Source organism: Diadema antillarum, unplaced genomic scaffold (genome assembly GCF_040938485.1).
Source record: "Diadema antillarum isolate AM-2024a unplaced genomic scaffold, OU_Dant_1.0 seq00001197_RagTag, whole genome shotgun sequence".
NCBI classification, from domain to species: domain Eukaryota; kingdom Metazoa; phylum Echinodermata; class Echinoidea; order Diadematoida; family Diadematidae; genus Diadema; species Diadema antillarum.
In genome coordinates, this window is record NW_027271992.1 from 440,120 (window position 1) to 457,191 (window position 17,072).

The window sequence follows — 17,072 nt, forward strand, 5'->3', positions numbered from 1 at the left end:
AGTCACAAACAGTTTATATCCTTGTTTTGGTTTCTAAAACTTGTCAGATTCTAAGCTTTTAAGATATGAATACATCACCCAAACCTATTTTCTTATAAGGAAATGAAAGGCGGAGAAATGATAGGTGAGCAAGTCACCATAAAAAGAAGAAAAACAGCGTTTAAACAATCTATTTTGCACTTTAAAAATGCAGCTAACATGCAGGAAACTAAGAAGTTTAAAAATGATTAAGTTCATCCTTAGCACTCAAGGACACAAGATGCAAAAAAAAGAGCTAAAAAAGTTTTCAACCTCAAAACATTTCAAAAGACCTTGAAGGTCAAGTAGGAGGTAGTTAAAAAGTCCAACTTCTGATTCAATAAATGTAAAATGTTGCTTTAAAAAAACAATACCAAATCTTGCTATTTCTCAGCTTTATTTATTCATATACGCTCCTACATATATTTTTGGTGACTTTAGCAGGATATCATTGTGACAAGTCCAATATAAGAACTTATCTCAGTATGGAAGGAATCTACATGTATGAGTATGAGGGGACTGCATTCTACAAGCTCTGCTTTTTTGCAGTCCCCTCCATTTCCAGCAATATTGTGTATGCATTCACCACAGTGACGTAACAGTTATTTGTATCTCTGTTGATAATTTACCTATATTTTTCTTACAATGTTATTCTGTTCATCGCATTGTGGTACTGATTTCATGACGTCTGTGTATATGAGCGTTTCTTTGTATTTCTTATTTGTTTGTTGGAAGTGAAATAAATCAACTTGAACTTGAACTTGAATGAGTTTGAGGTATGGAATTTCAACTTGGTGAATCAGAGCATGGTGTGTTACAAGCAACAGATTGGGAAGAGTCTGCTTTCTCTGCAACCCCAGAATTGACAGCCTGATGCACGCAATACTCTGTGTGTTGAGGGCACCCCTGTAGTGCACAGCCCACTCCCTGAAGCATGCATGCATGACAGTTGCTTCTAAGAATATGATGTAAAGCTCTTTCTATCAGGTCCAAGCTGTGTGGAGAAATATTGTAACAGTGTTTATTTTCATTCAGCACAGTTCATTGAATTTGCACACAAACTCTACTCATCAGTCAGAGCTACGTGTAAATGAGTGTGCTCAGGGGAAATTTCACAAGGATGTACATGATAGCATACACTGATGGAGTGAAATTAGAGATGAATATTTTCTCATCTTCCATTTCAGCTGTATGTCATGAAAGACTGTTGTTCATCAGCTAAACAGAAACACACAGTATGAGTGAGGAAGCGATTCTTTGGCTACAGACCCATGTTTGTGCCATCCTTTTCTCCGCTGATGCAAAATGTCAGCAGACGATTCACAGCTCCCCGCTCAGCGGGACGTCAAGTCGAAAAATTCTTGAGATCGCTACGAGATTGGCTTCGACGCTCCTCGTACCTCAGAGCCGGTGAATTTGAGAGTCCACGCGCATGCCCTTCAGTCTGCTGGCTACCACCGGCATGTCGATCAACCGCACGTAGCGAATCAGCTCGTCTGGTGACGCCTTCCTGCCTCTCTCCTCTCGCCAGCGCTTCAGCACAGACATTGTCAGGGCATCCGGAGGGCTCCCTCTGTGTTGTCTCTCCATCTTGGTCATGTCGTCGCGCGGAAAGCGAAAGACCCGCATCAGGTCATGTGCCTCCCTCTCACGGATATTGGCAGCGACGCAGTCAAACATCTTTCCAAGTAGTGCCTCTGTTGGAACAAACAGTAAAATGATACATATTGTATCATCAAGGTTTTAACTTCATTGTTGTCAACAGGTCCATCTTCGCAATTCACATTTATCCCTTAAACTTGATTGGATTATGATTATAGATACATCTACATGCCGACTACACTATATTTCTCTCCTTATCAACATAATTATTCTGTTTGGTGTCACACAAGACATAAAAATTGCAAAATGAAAGAAGTAGCACCATCAAAAGTTATACTTTTATAAATTTATTGGACTGTTTAACACCAAGGCTGTACGTAATGATAACCTAGTATGCTTCTACAATGCACTTCATACTTTAAGAAAAAAATAAATGTGCCTGTCAATAATAAAGCACTGAAGTTATACCGTAAAATATTGATTTATATGAACCAAACAAATGTCATGATACAAGAACATGATTAACCATAGCACAAATCAGCATCCATCACTTATAGAGAAATGAAAGTAAGTTTTGATTAAGTACAGATAATAATGTGGCTTTAATCATGATGAAGAACCATTTAATGGAGTTTCAATGACATCAGAGAGCACTTCTGAACATGCAAGAGCTCAATTATGATTTAAAGGTACAATTGTACGTAGTTAGGCTTGCAATAGTCTAATAGTTCTGATAGTATTGGGAGGAAATTCCAAAGTTGCACAGTTGTATAATTATATAACAATCCTTCAGATCCAGGCTTACTTTAATATCATGTACAATGTAATTTGTGATTTGAATGAGGTGTTAAAGGTGAATGGACAACACATGGTTTGAGTGACTGCAGAAGTACTAGTGGAACACATCCGCAAAAATTCGAGGAAAATTGGTCAATCACTTGAAAAGTTTTAATTTTGAACATTTTGATGCTGCCATTGCTGGATGAGAATACTATACATTTTGTGACATACTGTTTATTGTGAAATTATAGAGAGAATTCCACAAAATTTCAATCTTATGAAAAGTACACATTCCCTTGACTTGTTACTGACATACATGCATGTTAAGGGTAACATCATTGCCCATGTTTTCTGAAATACAAATAGGTATTATAGTCAAGTGCTCTTTTACTATGCTAGAAAAGTGAAAATATGTTGGCTTTTCTTTATATTTTCTTCATATTGTTTTTCATAGCAGATGTGATGTCACAATGTTATAGTCTTCTCATCCAGTGATTACAGCATCAAACTGTGAAAATTCATAGCTTTTCAACAGATTGTCAGATTTTCCAAAACTTTCACTGATGTATTCCACTTCATTGCTACATTAAATCCACACATACACTGTACATTGGGTTTCATTGCCCTAAAGTTTTATAGCAATGCAAGGCATTAAAAAGGCTATTACCCCACACTGCAACCTACATTGTAACTCTTTGCTTAGAACAAGAAGGGAGTTTAAATTGGCAAAGGTCATGGAGTGACTCCCTTTTCAGTTTGCCATTGACTATACCCTGTCTGCCCAGGAAAAACACAAGGTGTGGCACCATATTTCACGCCATATATGAAAACCCATGCACAAAAATATCCAGACAGAAACTTTGCTCATAACGTATGTGCACGGACCACTCCCTGGCTGTGATGGTGTATTCAAATAACACTTGTGTGCTATATTCAACAATGATGCATCTCTGCAGTACGTATACATGTTGTACTTTCACTTTTAATTGCATTCTTCATCACTCTTGCCAAAAGCATTGAAACACAGGGTAAATTACAACACTGCATGCAGTCATTAGTCACTATTATCATCACAGAAGAAGCTCACAAGCATGAACCATTCCATTAAGAAATTGACAAACAATACAAAAGTTAGCATTACTTTGAAGTTTCTTATAACTTCTGAGAAATGTGAAACCAACCAAAGTCACATGTAGGAAAATTAGAAGGATTTTATAGCCTCACAAGCCTCCCACTTTTTGCCATAAAAACTTTTCGAATTGATGCAGACATAAACTCAAGAAGATGTATCCTGCACAACAAATTGCCTCAAGTGGTTTCAATTGAACAATTAGCGGAGATAATATTTGTTACTGAATCAAACAGCAAGCACTAATCCTGCAACATCTTTACTTCCTAACAATTCAACTTCTGTATCATTGTCCTGTCTTATTGCATCATAGTGTGATTATGACAGATATGTAAGATCTTTCTAAAAACATGACCAAATCATTCTTTATGAAGGATAAAATCATTTGTCTCCCTCTGTACAAATGTAAATTGTAAGATTGCAACTGCTGATCTACAATTTAACAAACATGTCAGAAAAATATTGGAACCAGCGGAATTCGACCATGTCATGTACTGTTTTCTAGGCAGCAACACTACGTGTACCACCAGGCCATCCCTGGTTGCCAGCAGTGACACGATGAACTTTATATCTAGAACAAATACCCAAGCTCTGAAATTTCGATATTGTACATTTGTACAGAGAAAAACAAGGATAAAGTCTCCACCCCCCCCCCCCCCACGATTTGATAATCTTTGCTTTCATTGACTGTATCATTCATTCTACTGTAGCTTTTATTGTTGTTGACTCTTTTTTTGACAGTAAATCACAAATGAATACAGTGCATGGATTTTATCTTCATGGGTAAAATGAGCCAGTCCCAACTCTGCTGTTTAACCCTTTCTGTAGCAAGGACTTTGGACAATGTGTACAATGCTATAGGGTTTTCTGTGCCAATCAATACTAAAAGCACAGACAGGGTTAAGAAAGAAATGGGCAATCCCCTCATAGTCAACTTACCCTCACGTTCTGCAGCCTTCTGCAAGAAGCTAGTGATGGGGTCCATGGCGCCACCCTCACAGACTTCACAGGGTGGGTAGGCCAGGGGGTTCTCATCCAGGCATAGTTCCTTCAAGCTCTGCAGCTGCTCAAAGTGCAGCGGGAGGGACTTGAGGTGGTTCCCGTCCAGCTTCAGCACCTCCAGCCGCCGCAGCTCACAGAAGACCTCCGGAAGGCTCTCGAGGCGGTTGTCGAAGGCAGAGAACACCCGGAGGTTGCTGAGGGCCTGGATGGTGACCGGCAGCTCAGACAAGAGGTTGTGCTGGATGTAGAGCTCTTCCAGATCTGAGCAATAGTGGAGGGCCGGTTGCAGGAAAGTGGCCTTGATGCCTTTCTCCTGGATGTAGTGCAGCACTTTCAAGCGGGGTATCGTCCAGACCTCCGGAGGAAAGACTTGGAATTGGTTGTTGGAGAGGTCCAGCGCCGCCAGCCGCTTCAGTTTGCAGACTTCTTCACAGATCTCCGTCAGCTGGTTGTCGGACATGCTCAGCGAGCGCAAGTTCACGAGAGAGCACAGCTCGGGGGCAATGGAGGGAAAAGCATTGTCATTCAGAATCAACTTCTGAAGGTTGTTAAGCCTTCGTATGGCTGTGGGGACGGATGTGATCTTGTTTCGGCTGAGATCCAGGAACTGAAGTGTGCGGAGATCGCAAATTTCTTTCGGGAAATGATCCAGCCTGTATTGAAAAGATGCATTGATAGAGAAAATAACCTCACAGAGAAAGTGGTCTTAAATAAAACAGAGATACCACCGCAGTACACAAGTCATCTTAGCCAAAGTGGAGACATTATACGCAGAGAAAGTCATGAGCAAGTACAGTGTTAGTGTCCCATCAAAGAAGAGTTAAGGACAGGAGAAATGACAATTAGTTCAATAACATGCATTTTTTTTTTGTAATACATAGGACCTTTTGTTTACTTTGAATCGGTATCAATAACAAACATGTGTTAATAGAAATAAAATTTCATTTGAATTGAACTGAAGTGAATAGACAGTCACCACAATCATCACATGGCTTTTAGATACCAGGGTATGTTACAATGTGGTACTTAAAGAAGTAAACACATCATGATCACTAAGGGTCATGGTAAACCAGTGCTTAATGTGTTTGCATTCCACTCTATGCAGCCCATTTCTTGCCCTGGTATGCTTGTTTGCTTATTTGCCAAAACAGCCTCATAGATTCCTAATCAACAGTTACCATCCTACCACACACTCATTTGCATATTCCTAAGTGGGAAGCTGCCATATCGAGTTTTATGTCTTGCTGAGTGGCAGATGAAAAGTAAATGGTCTTTAATGAGCATTTGATGATGCGCCATCTTTTTGTGAACGTGTGTAGTCATGCACGCAAGCCCATACCACTGAACCCTTGCTGTACTTTGTTCAGCCATTGGCACTCGAGAGGAGTGCTTTCTCAACTGACTCTGGCTCAGATGTCTGAAAAGTAACTGTCAAGGAGTAGAGATTATCTTTATCCCTCTGATCCCTATTGTGTAATCATGGGTTTCACTCCTTTTGGACATACATGTAGCTCTACCCTGGTGGGCTTCATTATAGTACAGTACTTGATAATCCACAACTAGGTTAAGTTTGCATGACTTAAAGAATCTTAATGAGAAGGCTTGTCAAGCTATCAATTAAAGCTACACTGTCGGTGCCTGGGCACTTATACATCCAGTTGCCATTTACACTTCTGTGTGTTTTAGGTTACAACACAAACGGCTCTTGCAGATCTTTGCAATTCATATCGTACTTTCATTTTACCTTACTTAACTTGCTAATCCACAACGTTGCATGGCTTAAAGATTACTAATGAACATTGTGGTACTTAAAGAACTGTGCACATCATGATCACGGAGGATCATGGTAATAAGCCAGTGCCTAATGAGTCTGCATTCCATTCTATGCAGCCCATTTCTAGCCCTAATGCTTGCTTGCCAAGACGGGCTCACAAAGTTTATACATTCGTAATCAACAGTTACCATCCTACGTACCACACACTAATTTGCATATAATTCCTAAGTGGGAAGCTGCCATATTAGTTTTACCATCATGCTGACAGGCGGATGAAAAGTACCAAATTGCCTTTAACGAGCATTTAATGAGGCGCCATCTTTTCATACACGCAAGTAGTTATGCATGTAAGTCCATACCATTGAACCCTTGCTGTACTTTGTTCAGCCATTGCCACTCAAGACAGTGCTTTCTTCACAGACTGGCTCAGATGTCTGGAAAGTAACTGTGACTGAGTAGAGATTATCTTTATCCCTCTAATCCCTATTGTGTGGTATGGTCATGGCCTTCCCTCCTTTTGGACACAGCTCTACCCTGGTGGGCTTTATAATAGTACTTGCTAAATACACAACTAGGTCAAGTTTGCATGGCTCGAAGAATGCTATTAAAAAGATAAAAAGGCTTGGCAAGCTAGCAAAGCTACATTGTCAGTGCCTGGGCACTTTTAAGGGTCTGAACAATATCCATCCAGTTGCCATTTACGCTTCTGTGTGTTTTAGGTTACAACACAAACGGCTCTTGCAGATAGATTTGCAATTCATAATCGTACTTTCATTTTACTCTACTTAACATCATGGTCACTGAGGATCATGGTAATAAGCCAGTGCTTAATGAGTTTGCATTCCATTTCCATTTCTAGCCCTAATGCTTGCTTGCCAAGACGAGCTCACAAAGTTTATACATTCATATATCAACAGTTACCATCCTACCACACACTAATTTGAATATTCCAAAGTGGGAAGGTGCCATATTAGTTTTACCATCATGCTGACAGGCGGATGAAAAGTACCAAATTGCCTTTAATGAGCATTTAATGAGGCACCATCTTTTCATACACGCAAGTAGTTATGCATGCAAGTCCATACCATTGAACCCTTGCCGTACTTTGTTCAGTCATTGGCACTCAAGACTGAGTGCTTTCTCCACCAACTGGCTCAGATGTCTGGAAAGTAACTGTCAATGAGTAGAGATTATCTTTATCCCTTTAATCCCTATTGTGTGATCATGGCCTTCACTCCTTTTGACACCACTACCCTGGTGGACTTATACTTGCTAATCCACAATTAGGTCAAGTTTGCATGGTTTACAGAATGCTAATGAAAAGGTTTGGCAAGCTAGCTAAGCTACATTGTCAGTGCCTGGTTTTAACAATATCCTTCTAGTTGCTATTTACGCTTCTGTGTGTTTTAGGTTACAACACAAACGGCTCTTGCAGATCTTTGCAATTCATACCCATACTTTTATTTTACTTTACTTTACTTGCTAATTCCACAACTAGGTCAAATTTGCATGGCTTAAAGGTGCATAGCCCCGGTAGTAAAGAGGGCGCTGTTGATGATACTGCCGATCACCGTTAGCATTGATACGAAGATTACCGAAGTTGAGCTGTCATCAAGAGTAAAGTACGTAGGTGTTGCTCAGTAACTTTGTCTTCGTTGTCTTCTCTGCGCATCGCGCAGTCTGTAGTAATGCCGCCAGGGTGCGTGCGGGATGCGCTTGTTATTATGACATCACAAAAAAAGTTTGCTAGTCATCCCCCTCAGCCGAATCATGAGCCGAACTGTGATCCGACCACTGACTACAGTGAATCAGACTTCTTCGGACTCGGGGAAGTGGGCCATAGCGCAAACACTAAAGATGAGTCGATAGCGTAGGTCTCTATAGGAAACTTGCGCCGTGCGCCCGCGTACGCATTTGACTATTACACCGGGACCATGCACCTTTACAGATTACTAATGAACATTGTGGAACTTGGCACATCATGATCACTGAAGATCATACGGTTATAAGCCAATGCTTAATGTGTTTGCATTCCACTCTATGCAGCCCATTTCTTGCCCTAATGCTCGCTTGCCAAGACAGTCTCACAAAGTTTATACATTAGCAATCAATAGTTACCATCCTACCACACACTCATTTGCATATTCCTGAGTGGGAAGCTGCCATATTGGTTTAACCATTGTGCTGACAAGCAGATAAAAACTAAATTGCCTTTAATGAGCATTTAATGAAGCACCATCTATTCATAAAGGCATGTAGTCATGCATGCAAGCTCATACCACTGAACCCTTGCTGTGCTTTGTTCAAAGACAGAGTGCTTTCTCCACAGACTGGCTCAGATGTCTGGAAAGTAACTGTGACTAAGTAGAGATTATCTTTATCCCTCTAATCCCTATTGTGTGATCATGGTCATCACTCCTTTTGGACACCACTATACCCTGGTGGGCTTAGTACTTGCTAATCCACAACTAGGTCAAGTTTGCATGGCTTTCAGAATGCTAATGAAAAGGCTTGGCAAGCTAGCTAAGCTACATTGTCGGTGCCTGGTTTTAACAATATCAATCCAGTTACCGTTTACACCTCTGAGTGTGTTTTATATTAACAAACAAATGGCTCTCGCAGATCTCCATAATTAATGCTTTCACTTTACTTTGCTGTACTTGCTAATCCACAACTAGGTCAAGTTTGCATGGCTTAAAGATACATCTGTAACTAATGAACAGGCTTGGCAAGCTAGCTAAGCTACATTGTCCGTGCCTTGCACTTAAAGGGTTTTAACAATATTCATCCAGTTCCCATTTACACTTCTTTGGCTTTTAGATTAAAACACATACAGTTCTTGCAGATCTTTATGATTCATACTTTCACTTTATGAGTTTGACACACAATACATCACAGAGTATAAAGAGAAGCAATGTTACCTGTTGTTGGTGAGTGTCAAGCTCTGGAGATTTACAAGATGCTTGATCTCCGTTGGCAGTCGGCTCAGGAGGTTGTCATCGCAGGACAGCTCCTGGCAGTTGCTAAGGAGGCAGGCTCCGGGTGGGAACTTGGCAATCTGGTTGCCATGGAGAGACAGCGATGCAACCTGAAGGAGAATGTCAATTGTTTGAGATATCGGGCTAGACATCTGATGAGCTTTAATATGTTACAAATTACCAAGCATGACAATGATAAGAGATTCTGATACATTTTCATGAATGCACATACATGTAATACCTAGATATTATATACTATATGACATATTATATACTATATATTATATATCATATATCATATATTATATATCATATATTATACAGTGTATATTATATATCACATATTATATATGTGTATCATATATCAAATATTATACATTATATTATATACCATATATGAATGCATATATAATACTCAAGAAAATCATGAAAATATGAGAATTCAACTGTCTGTGAGGTATACACTAAAGTACACATGAAAATCTAGAATCTATAGGTTCATTTGGATAACTGCAAAAGAACCAGCTTAGTCATTGGAGTGTGATACATATATCATTAGACTCCTTTTATCTTTTCCATGCTAGAATATCAGTGACTGAACACTAATTCAAAAGGAACGGTATCTCCACGATGAGCATCACAACATTATCTACCATATATATACAAATGATTTAGCACAATATTCAGAACAGACCAAATCAAATCTCTTTTTATAGGTAATACAAGAAAGATAAAACATACAACTTGTATATCTTATTCCTCTTCTTTCCATGGACATAGCAGATAAGAAGTGTATAAATCAAAGAGATGGCTGTAGTTGTTACATGCCTATGGGACATCATTCTGGATTTATTTCTGACATTCACTCTCACATTATCTCTTATTACAGGTCTTATTCCCTATCTTTTTGTCCCCCACTTAATCTCAAGTGCCGTTCTACGTGTCACTGCCTTTAGTCAAGACAACTTCTGTAGAATTGGTGCTGTCAGAAGTCCACATTAGCCACAAATTTGATTTCTGGGAAAAGGCTGTGTTGCTGAAGAAATTAAAGATAGTCTTCACATGAATCCTGGAGGAAATTACTCTACATGTACATGTAGGATAGTCAACTTCATGGAAAATTTTGGTGTATAAAAGTGGGAGTACTCGTAAACAAGGAGAACTTTCACCATCTGGATCTCACCTGTTTAAGGCTGGCAATTTCGACGGGAAGCTCAGAGATATGGTTGCAGGAGAGGTCGCACACCTGGAGCTCCGGTAGCAGCGACATATCATCTGACACCGTCATAAGCTGATTATTGGCTGAAATTATTCACAAACAAAAGAAGTCACCCAATATGGACTTGGCACTGATAACAGAAGCTATCACATACATTTTGCTACCTCCATGTCAAGCAAATTCAGACAGCACGAAGCAACTGGTACAGTATATGCAGCCTAATAAAGTGGAAGGTGGCATGGTTTTAGACTCCAGGAAAAAAAAGCAGGAAAAAAAGGAGTTTGTGGGTTTTAACTCGCACAGAGCATACATATATGTACAATCATACACTCAAGCGTAGGCAAGTTTGACTACGAATATATGCGACTTGAATATGAGGAAAACATGATTTCCAGTTCCATCTTAAAGCAAGCAGAAAAAGCTTGCTAGTTCTAAAAATGTAAGGGTAAAATGTGATTATGCGATTCCTCAATGACTGAACAGGTACATACATAATGGTCTACTAATATTTTCCTTCTACTCTGCTCTCTGCAGCGTCCATTTTATTTCTTGGCCTGTTGGTATAGTTTGTTTGTTTTTGTGACAGAATGAGACATGTACAATTGTACACGTAGAAATCACACACAATTTCTGTGTTGATTCATACCTGCATAAAACTCCACCAGCTGGAAAAGTCTGTTCATGTTTTCCGGCAGGTAGCTCAGATTATTGGAGCTGACGCTGAGGAACACCAAGTTGGAGAGTGAGGAGACCTCTTGCGGCAAAGAGTCCAGCTGGTTGTGGTTCAGATCAAGCACGCGCAGCTTTTCCAGCTTCTGAATCTCCGGGGAAATCTCCTGGATGGGATTCTGGCCCAGGTACAGCTCTTCTAGCTCTGGCAGCCAGTAGATCTGGATGGGGAGGAAGTGGAAGCTGTTGCGTTCCAAGTGCAGCTCTCTGAGATTGAACAGGTATTCAATGTCTGGAGGCAACGTCTGCAGGTAGTTCCCAGAGAGGCTCAGTTTCACTAGCTGGTCGAGGAGGCAGACCTGCTTGGGCAGCCACTTCATCAGGTTGTTCTCCATCTCCAGCACCTGAATGTTGCGCAGCTGGGACACATTGGTGGGCAGCGTGGCAAGTTTGTTCTGCGACAAGAAGACACACACAAGTTCACGCAGGTAGCAGAATTCGCTCGGTATCACCATCAACTGATTGTCGGAGAGGTCGATCTGTTGGAGAGAGGAGAGTGTTCTTATTTCCGTGGGGATTTCTTGGATGTCATTACCACTCAGGTCCAGGATCTCCAGCAAAGGAAGTGAACAGATGCTCCTGGGGAATTCCTCGAGGGCACATTCTCTCAGAATGAGGGTATCTAGCTGCTGCAGATAGCTGAGTTCTGCTGGAATGCTATACAATGGGATGCTGCTCACAGCAAAGTGGTTCAAGAAGTCTAAATCAAACGTGTCCGGTGGCACCTCCACAATGCGTTCTTCTGACAAATCGAGGCAGAATTTACCTCTTGTGTCGCGATACACAAGAGTACTGACATCAAGAACCACCGTTTCCTCCACTTGACACTGGCCCGCATCGCCTGCCTCCTCTGGTGCTGTGTCATTGTCAAATGAGACTGTCTGCATCTCTGTAGTACTGGTGCCATTGTTAACGGGAGGCTCTTCCGCACCACCGACATGATGATCTTCTTTGCCATCTTCATCTTCGTCTCTGATGGTAGAATCTTCATTCTCTCTCGTCCCATCTTCAACAATATGTTGTTTTTTCTCACGACATTCTTCTCCCTTCAGCTCTTCTTCATTGTTGTTGTCATGGCTGAACTCCCCCAGTCCTGTATCATCTATCTCCTCTATGGTTTCCAAATCCATTCCTAGCTGTTGGGTTTACTCCTTGTTTCCTATTTTGTAGAATTAAGACAGATAGAGATTTAAAAGGAAAAAAAATGTTGCAGTTTAGTTTCTGTTTTTTTTTAATTGTCAGCTGATTCTCATTCCCATGAAAACCATTATTTCCATTAAGGCCTAACGTTACTATATATTTCAGTTCGGGAAACCCACTCACAAGGGGGGCCCCTCCTTATAAGTAACCCGTCCCCTTATAAGTAACCCCGTCCCCCTTATAAGTAACCCCCGAGGCACCCCTTATAAGGAGTCTCCACGCTTTTTTGCAATGCAACGCGAAAATGAAAGGACTGCGGAAATTCGCTTGATTATGTCCATAAAGCTTCACAAGTTTCCTAGTTACTCACGAAATTTGAGCAAAATCGGTTTAAGGCATCATATCTAAAATCGTGGATTTAAATGCGATGTCAAACGACCCATGCGAATGCTGAAATGTGAGCGATTACTGGCGTGAGTGTCGCCAGGCGCGGCGGCGCGGCAATGCTTGAGTGCAGACGTGGCGACTGAGTACGGAGACTTTCGTACTCAGTCGCCACGTCTGCACTCAAGCATTGCCGCGCCGCCGCGCCTGGCGACACTCACGCCAGTAATCGCTCGCGTTTCAGCATTCGCATGGGTCGTTTGACATCGCATTTAAATCCATGATTTTAGATATGATGCCTCAAACCGATTTTGCTCAAATTTCGTGAGTAACTAGGAAACTTGTGAAGCTTTATGGACATAATCAAGCGAATTGCCGCAGTCCTTTCATTTTCCCGTTGCATTGCAAAAAAGCGTGGAGACTCCTTATAAGGGGTGCCCCGGGGGTTACTTATAAGGGGGACGGGGTTACTTATAAGGGGGACGGGTTACTTATAAGGAGGGGCCCCCCTTGTGAGTGGGTTTCCCGAACTGATTTAGCTCAGTGAGTAACGTACAGATTTAGTGTGTACATCACTATTTTTATTGCAGGCCCTAAATATTCAATGTTACAACTGCACCATCATACTACTGACACGTACTGTCACTCACACTCAGCACAGTCTGGTGTTTAGTTCGGAAAGAGCTGCTACATCTTGTAAGTGCTAGAATAGTATTTACGTGCTAGTAAAATTTCAGGAGACTAACGTTAGACCTAGTCAAAGCTGCTTCAGGGTCAGGGATTATCTCACTTCTCAGCTCACCAACAAGGTTCAAGATCTATTCTAACGTTAGCATGGTTAGTGTTTAACAAAGGAACCAGGTAATCCCTTAAGTCTTATTCTTGTGTCCGGGCAAACACATTTGCAGCAAACGTATCGTTCAAGGTTCACAGGTCACGGTACACGTACGTTACGTCAGTAGACCTTATCCGGGAAGTCCGGACTTACAGGAAAAGTAAGATGCGGGACTATTATTTGCCCAACCCAAAATTGCCATCGCGATGCAGCCAGTTGTCGCACCACACACTACTCGTAGAAAACCAAGGACCAAAAACGCTTACATCAATATATTTCATGAATGTGGTGGTTCATTGGGGTAATTAAGATGGACTCGACGGATGGCTAGAGTTTCTCATGGCATCCACGAGATAAAATAAGTAATTTTGACATACCATATTTGCAGTAAAACAGCGACAGCTCGACAAGCGGCGTCGTCGTAACTGGGCAACTGTGAAGAAAATAGGTCGAAGGTCAAACCTGAATTGGTTAGTCTGTCCTCCAGACGCTTTATTATTCTAAACTTCTCAACCTCGTTTTGTTTCGTTGCACGTGCATGGAAGACGACTCGAAAGGGAGTGGGGTAAGGGTTGGTGATGTATCCCCACTCCCCCTTACCCAGCCCATCCCTCCTAGGCTCCTACACATTCATGCTATCGTCTCTGTGTTGTTGGTGTGTTGTTGTTGTTGTGGGGTTTTTTCCAGTATAATTACAGTAATAGGTGGTACGCTTTGATTTTTTTTTTTTTTTTTTGGGGGGGGGTGTTGGTTTGGTTTGGTTTGGTTTGGTTTGGTTTGGTTTGGTTTGGTTTGGTTTGTTGCTTTTTTTCTACTAGGAGAGGGGATTCATCTATTTAAATAATGGGTTACAACCACAGAAGAGTAAGTGAATATTTTTATTATTATTATGAGTGTTCACAAGTCTTTAGTTGTATGTGAACACTCTAATTAAAATTTAAAAAAAAAAATTTAAAAATCTGATAAATCTATGTCCATTGTTCCCGTACAGAAATCAACTACTCAGTAGGCCCTATACTGGTTAGAACAAATGAATATGCAATTCATCAAAACGATATATCAAATGAAAAAAAAAATAGAACCACCACTAACATTTCCCTCTGTATGGTTCCCTCATCCGCCCCGATCTTATAGGAGCATATCTCCATGCATGCAGAAAATATTAAATGATGAAGTATATTGAAAGTTTTTATGTACATTATTTTGTTGCGGACAAGTAATATAGATTTGGCGTGTAGTGATAAGAATGTTATAGGACCTATAACAAACAGAGAGTGCTCGATTCACTCCACGTGATCGAGTGTTTGACTTATATAGCCTACACATGAAATGTAAGTGAATCTAGTGAAGATCATGGGTTTAACGTTTGCTTAGACAATGCGATAAGCCAGTTCACAGTTACAATCTGAGCATGTGCAGATAAAGGTCATTGCAGACCCTCTCTTGAAGTGGATTTGCAACTGAGGTATTCAAAACCTAGATAGGGCTTCTTGACAACTGTGTTGTTAATAAACCAGGTGCAGATTGGTATTTACAGGTGAATGTGCATTTCATGCAGCACTGACATGTAAATTAACACTTCCTGCATTGCTGTTTTCAACTGCTCTTCTTGAGGACTATTCCATGTTTTGCAAAGTCTGTGGTTGGAGAGGTCATAGCAGACTAGTGCTAACCGTGAACTGGCTTATTGGAGAATGATAAATAGGCAGTAATCAGGGGATCACAACTATAGGAAAAAATGGTGCATCATGCAGCATGGGGTCTGTCGGACGGGAAACAAGCAGTGAAGAGCCCTCTATAGGCAAACTGGCGAAATGTGTTTGTTTGTTTGTTTGTTTGTTTGTTTGTTTTTGAGGGAGTGTTAAAAGGAGAGGCAGAAACTGAAGCCGCTGGACTTTTTATATGTCTTTGTATAATAAATTGCAGAACAGAGAAGAAAAGGAATAAAAGCACATTGTGAATTTGGGTTGTTGTAAATATAGGAAGTAGGCCTATCAGATCAGATGAATCGAATAAGGTTGCACAATTTATGTATCATGTTTTACGTTCGCGGGATGTATAAAGGGCCTATAAACATGTCAAGGAATCTTAGAATAAAACTGAAGAACAATCTGAATTTTAAAAAAAGAATATAGATTATATCAATTTGAGTGTCCTAAATGTAACTCGATTAATCATCGCAAAGAAATATTATTATTGTATAATTAAGGATCTGTCAAAAATTTTTGGTATGCCATAATAATGGGTCTATTACATAAAACATCAAAATATCGTACAATCCATCCTCTGAGTCATCATTATTCCTTTTGGAGGGGTTGGTTGAACTTTTTTATTGTTGCGACCAGTCGTGGTGCAGTCATTCAAAGTTTATTAGATGAAAATCGGGTTTTGAATCGCTGAGACATCCAAAAACAAAGTAAAACAAAGCGATCCTAATCAAAGGTGGGTCCCACCTTTTACTAAGAATGCTCCGTTTTGGATATTTCATCAAATTTTAAAAAGATTTTCATCAAAAAATGTTGAATCCCTCTTTGAATACATGTTCCTTCATATTTCACGAGAGGTTATTCATTATCTCACACACAAAAAAAAAATAGAAACGTGAAGTGAGGTCTCAACCACAAGGGCGGTGAGTTGGCTCAGTCGGTAGCGCGTCTGCCTCACGACCACGCGGCCCGGGTTCGAACCCGAGTCTGGACTGAGCAATGTTGTGTGTAAACATACCGTCCCCTCTAGCAAGAGGCAAAACACTCTGTCCCTCGGATAGGACATAAAATGGAGGTCCCGTGTATGAGAGAGTCACAGCTCATGCACGTAAAAGATCCCGCTTCATTCATTCATCGAAAAGAGCAGGGTGTCTAACCCGGTGAAGTGGTCCCACCCCACATCCAACTGGACCCCATGGAAGACCAGCTTATTGTAGCTGAATATGGGCTATCCAGCCATCTTCACAGATGGAAAATGAACAACAACAACAACAACAACTATACATTCCGTTGTGAAAGTTGCTGAAAGAAAATTTGTCACGTAGCCTACGTTGCATCATTAAAATAATAGTTATTCATCTTTGGACCTCGTGGGTTTGAATGGAGGAAAAGTGAAAAAAGAAAAGTGAATTCAAAACGTTTTGCTCGCCCAATGAATTTAGGAAAGCATAATTTCTCATTATTCCAGAACACTTGCCGGACTTCAATTTCACTTGTCCAGTGCAATCTGGCTAGCGCCTTTAGCACCTTGGTATATAGAATTCATTTGTAAATATTTTGCAAGATCTTATGTGAAATGGTTATTAGCTGTTTTCTGTTGGTCTATATCTTGGCATTGATTAACTTTGAAAATCCATCAACATCATCAATTTGAACAACAAAACAACTATGACCAAGCAACATTATTCCACCCGCTAGGCTCTGGCAATGTTCTCGCACGGTTTATAAATCTTCATATTGCATATGGTTACCCCCCCCCCCCCCCCCCCCCCACGG

General features: G+C 40.7%; 1 protein-coding gene across 1 annotated transcript; it reads right to left on the bottom strand.

Moving 5' to 3' along the window:
- Positions 1-619: 619 nt before the first annotated feature.
- LOC139744620 (uncharacterized) lies at positions 620-12,361 on the bottom strand. Its single transcript, XM_071655049.1, has 5 exons — positions 11,149-12,361; positions 10,467-10,585; positions 9,227-9,393; positions 4,469-5,184; positions 620-1,715 (listed from the first exon to the last, which is right to left on the bottom strand). Exons 1-5 carry the CDS (start codon positions 12,359-12,361, stop codon positions 1,420-1,422), a joined length of 2,511 nt encoding a protein of 836 aa, XP_071511150.1. The 3' UTR covers positions 620-1,419.
- Positions 12,362-17,072: the final 4,711 nt, after the last annotated feature.

Excerpts from the sequence above, each read along its gene's own strand:
- LOC139744620 (XM_071655049.1), bottom strand. The coding sequence starts at position 12,361 with ATGGATTTGGAAACCATAGAGGAGATAGATGATACAGGACTGGGGGAG. Across the intron at positions 5,185-9,226 it reads TTGACACTCACCAACAACAG|GCTGGATCATTTCCCGAAAG; the intron begins GTAACATTGCTT and ends TTTTCAATACAG. Across the intron at positions 1,716-4,468 it reads GAAGGCTGCAGAACGTGAGG|AGGCACTACTTGGAAAGATG; the intron begins GTAAGTTGACTA and ends TTGTTCCAACAG.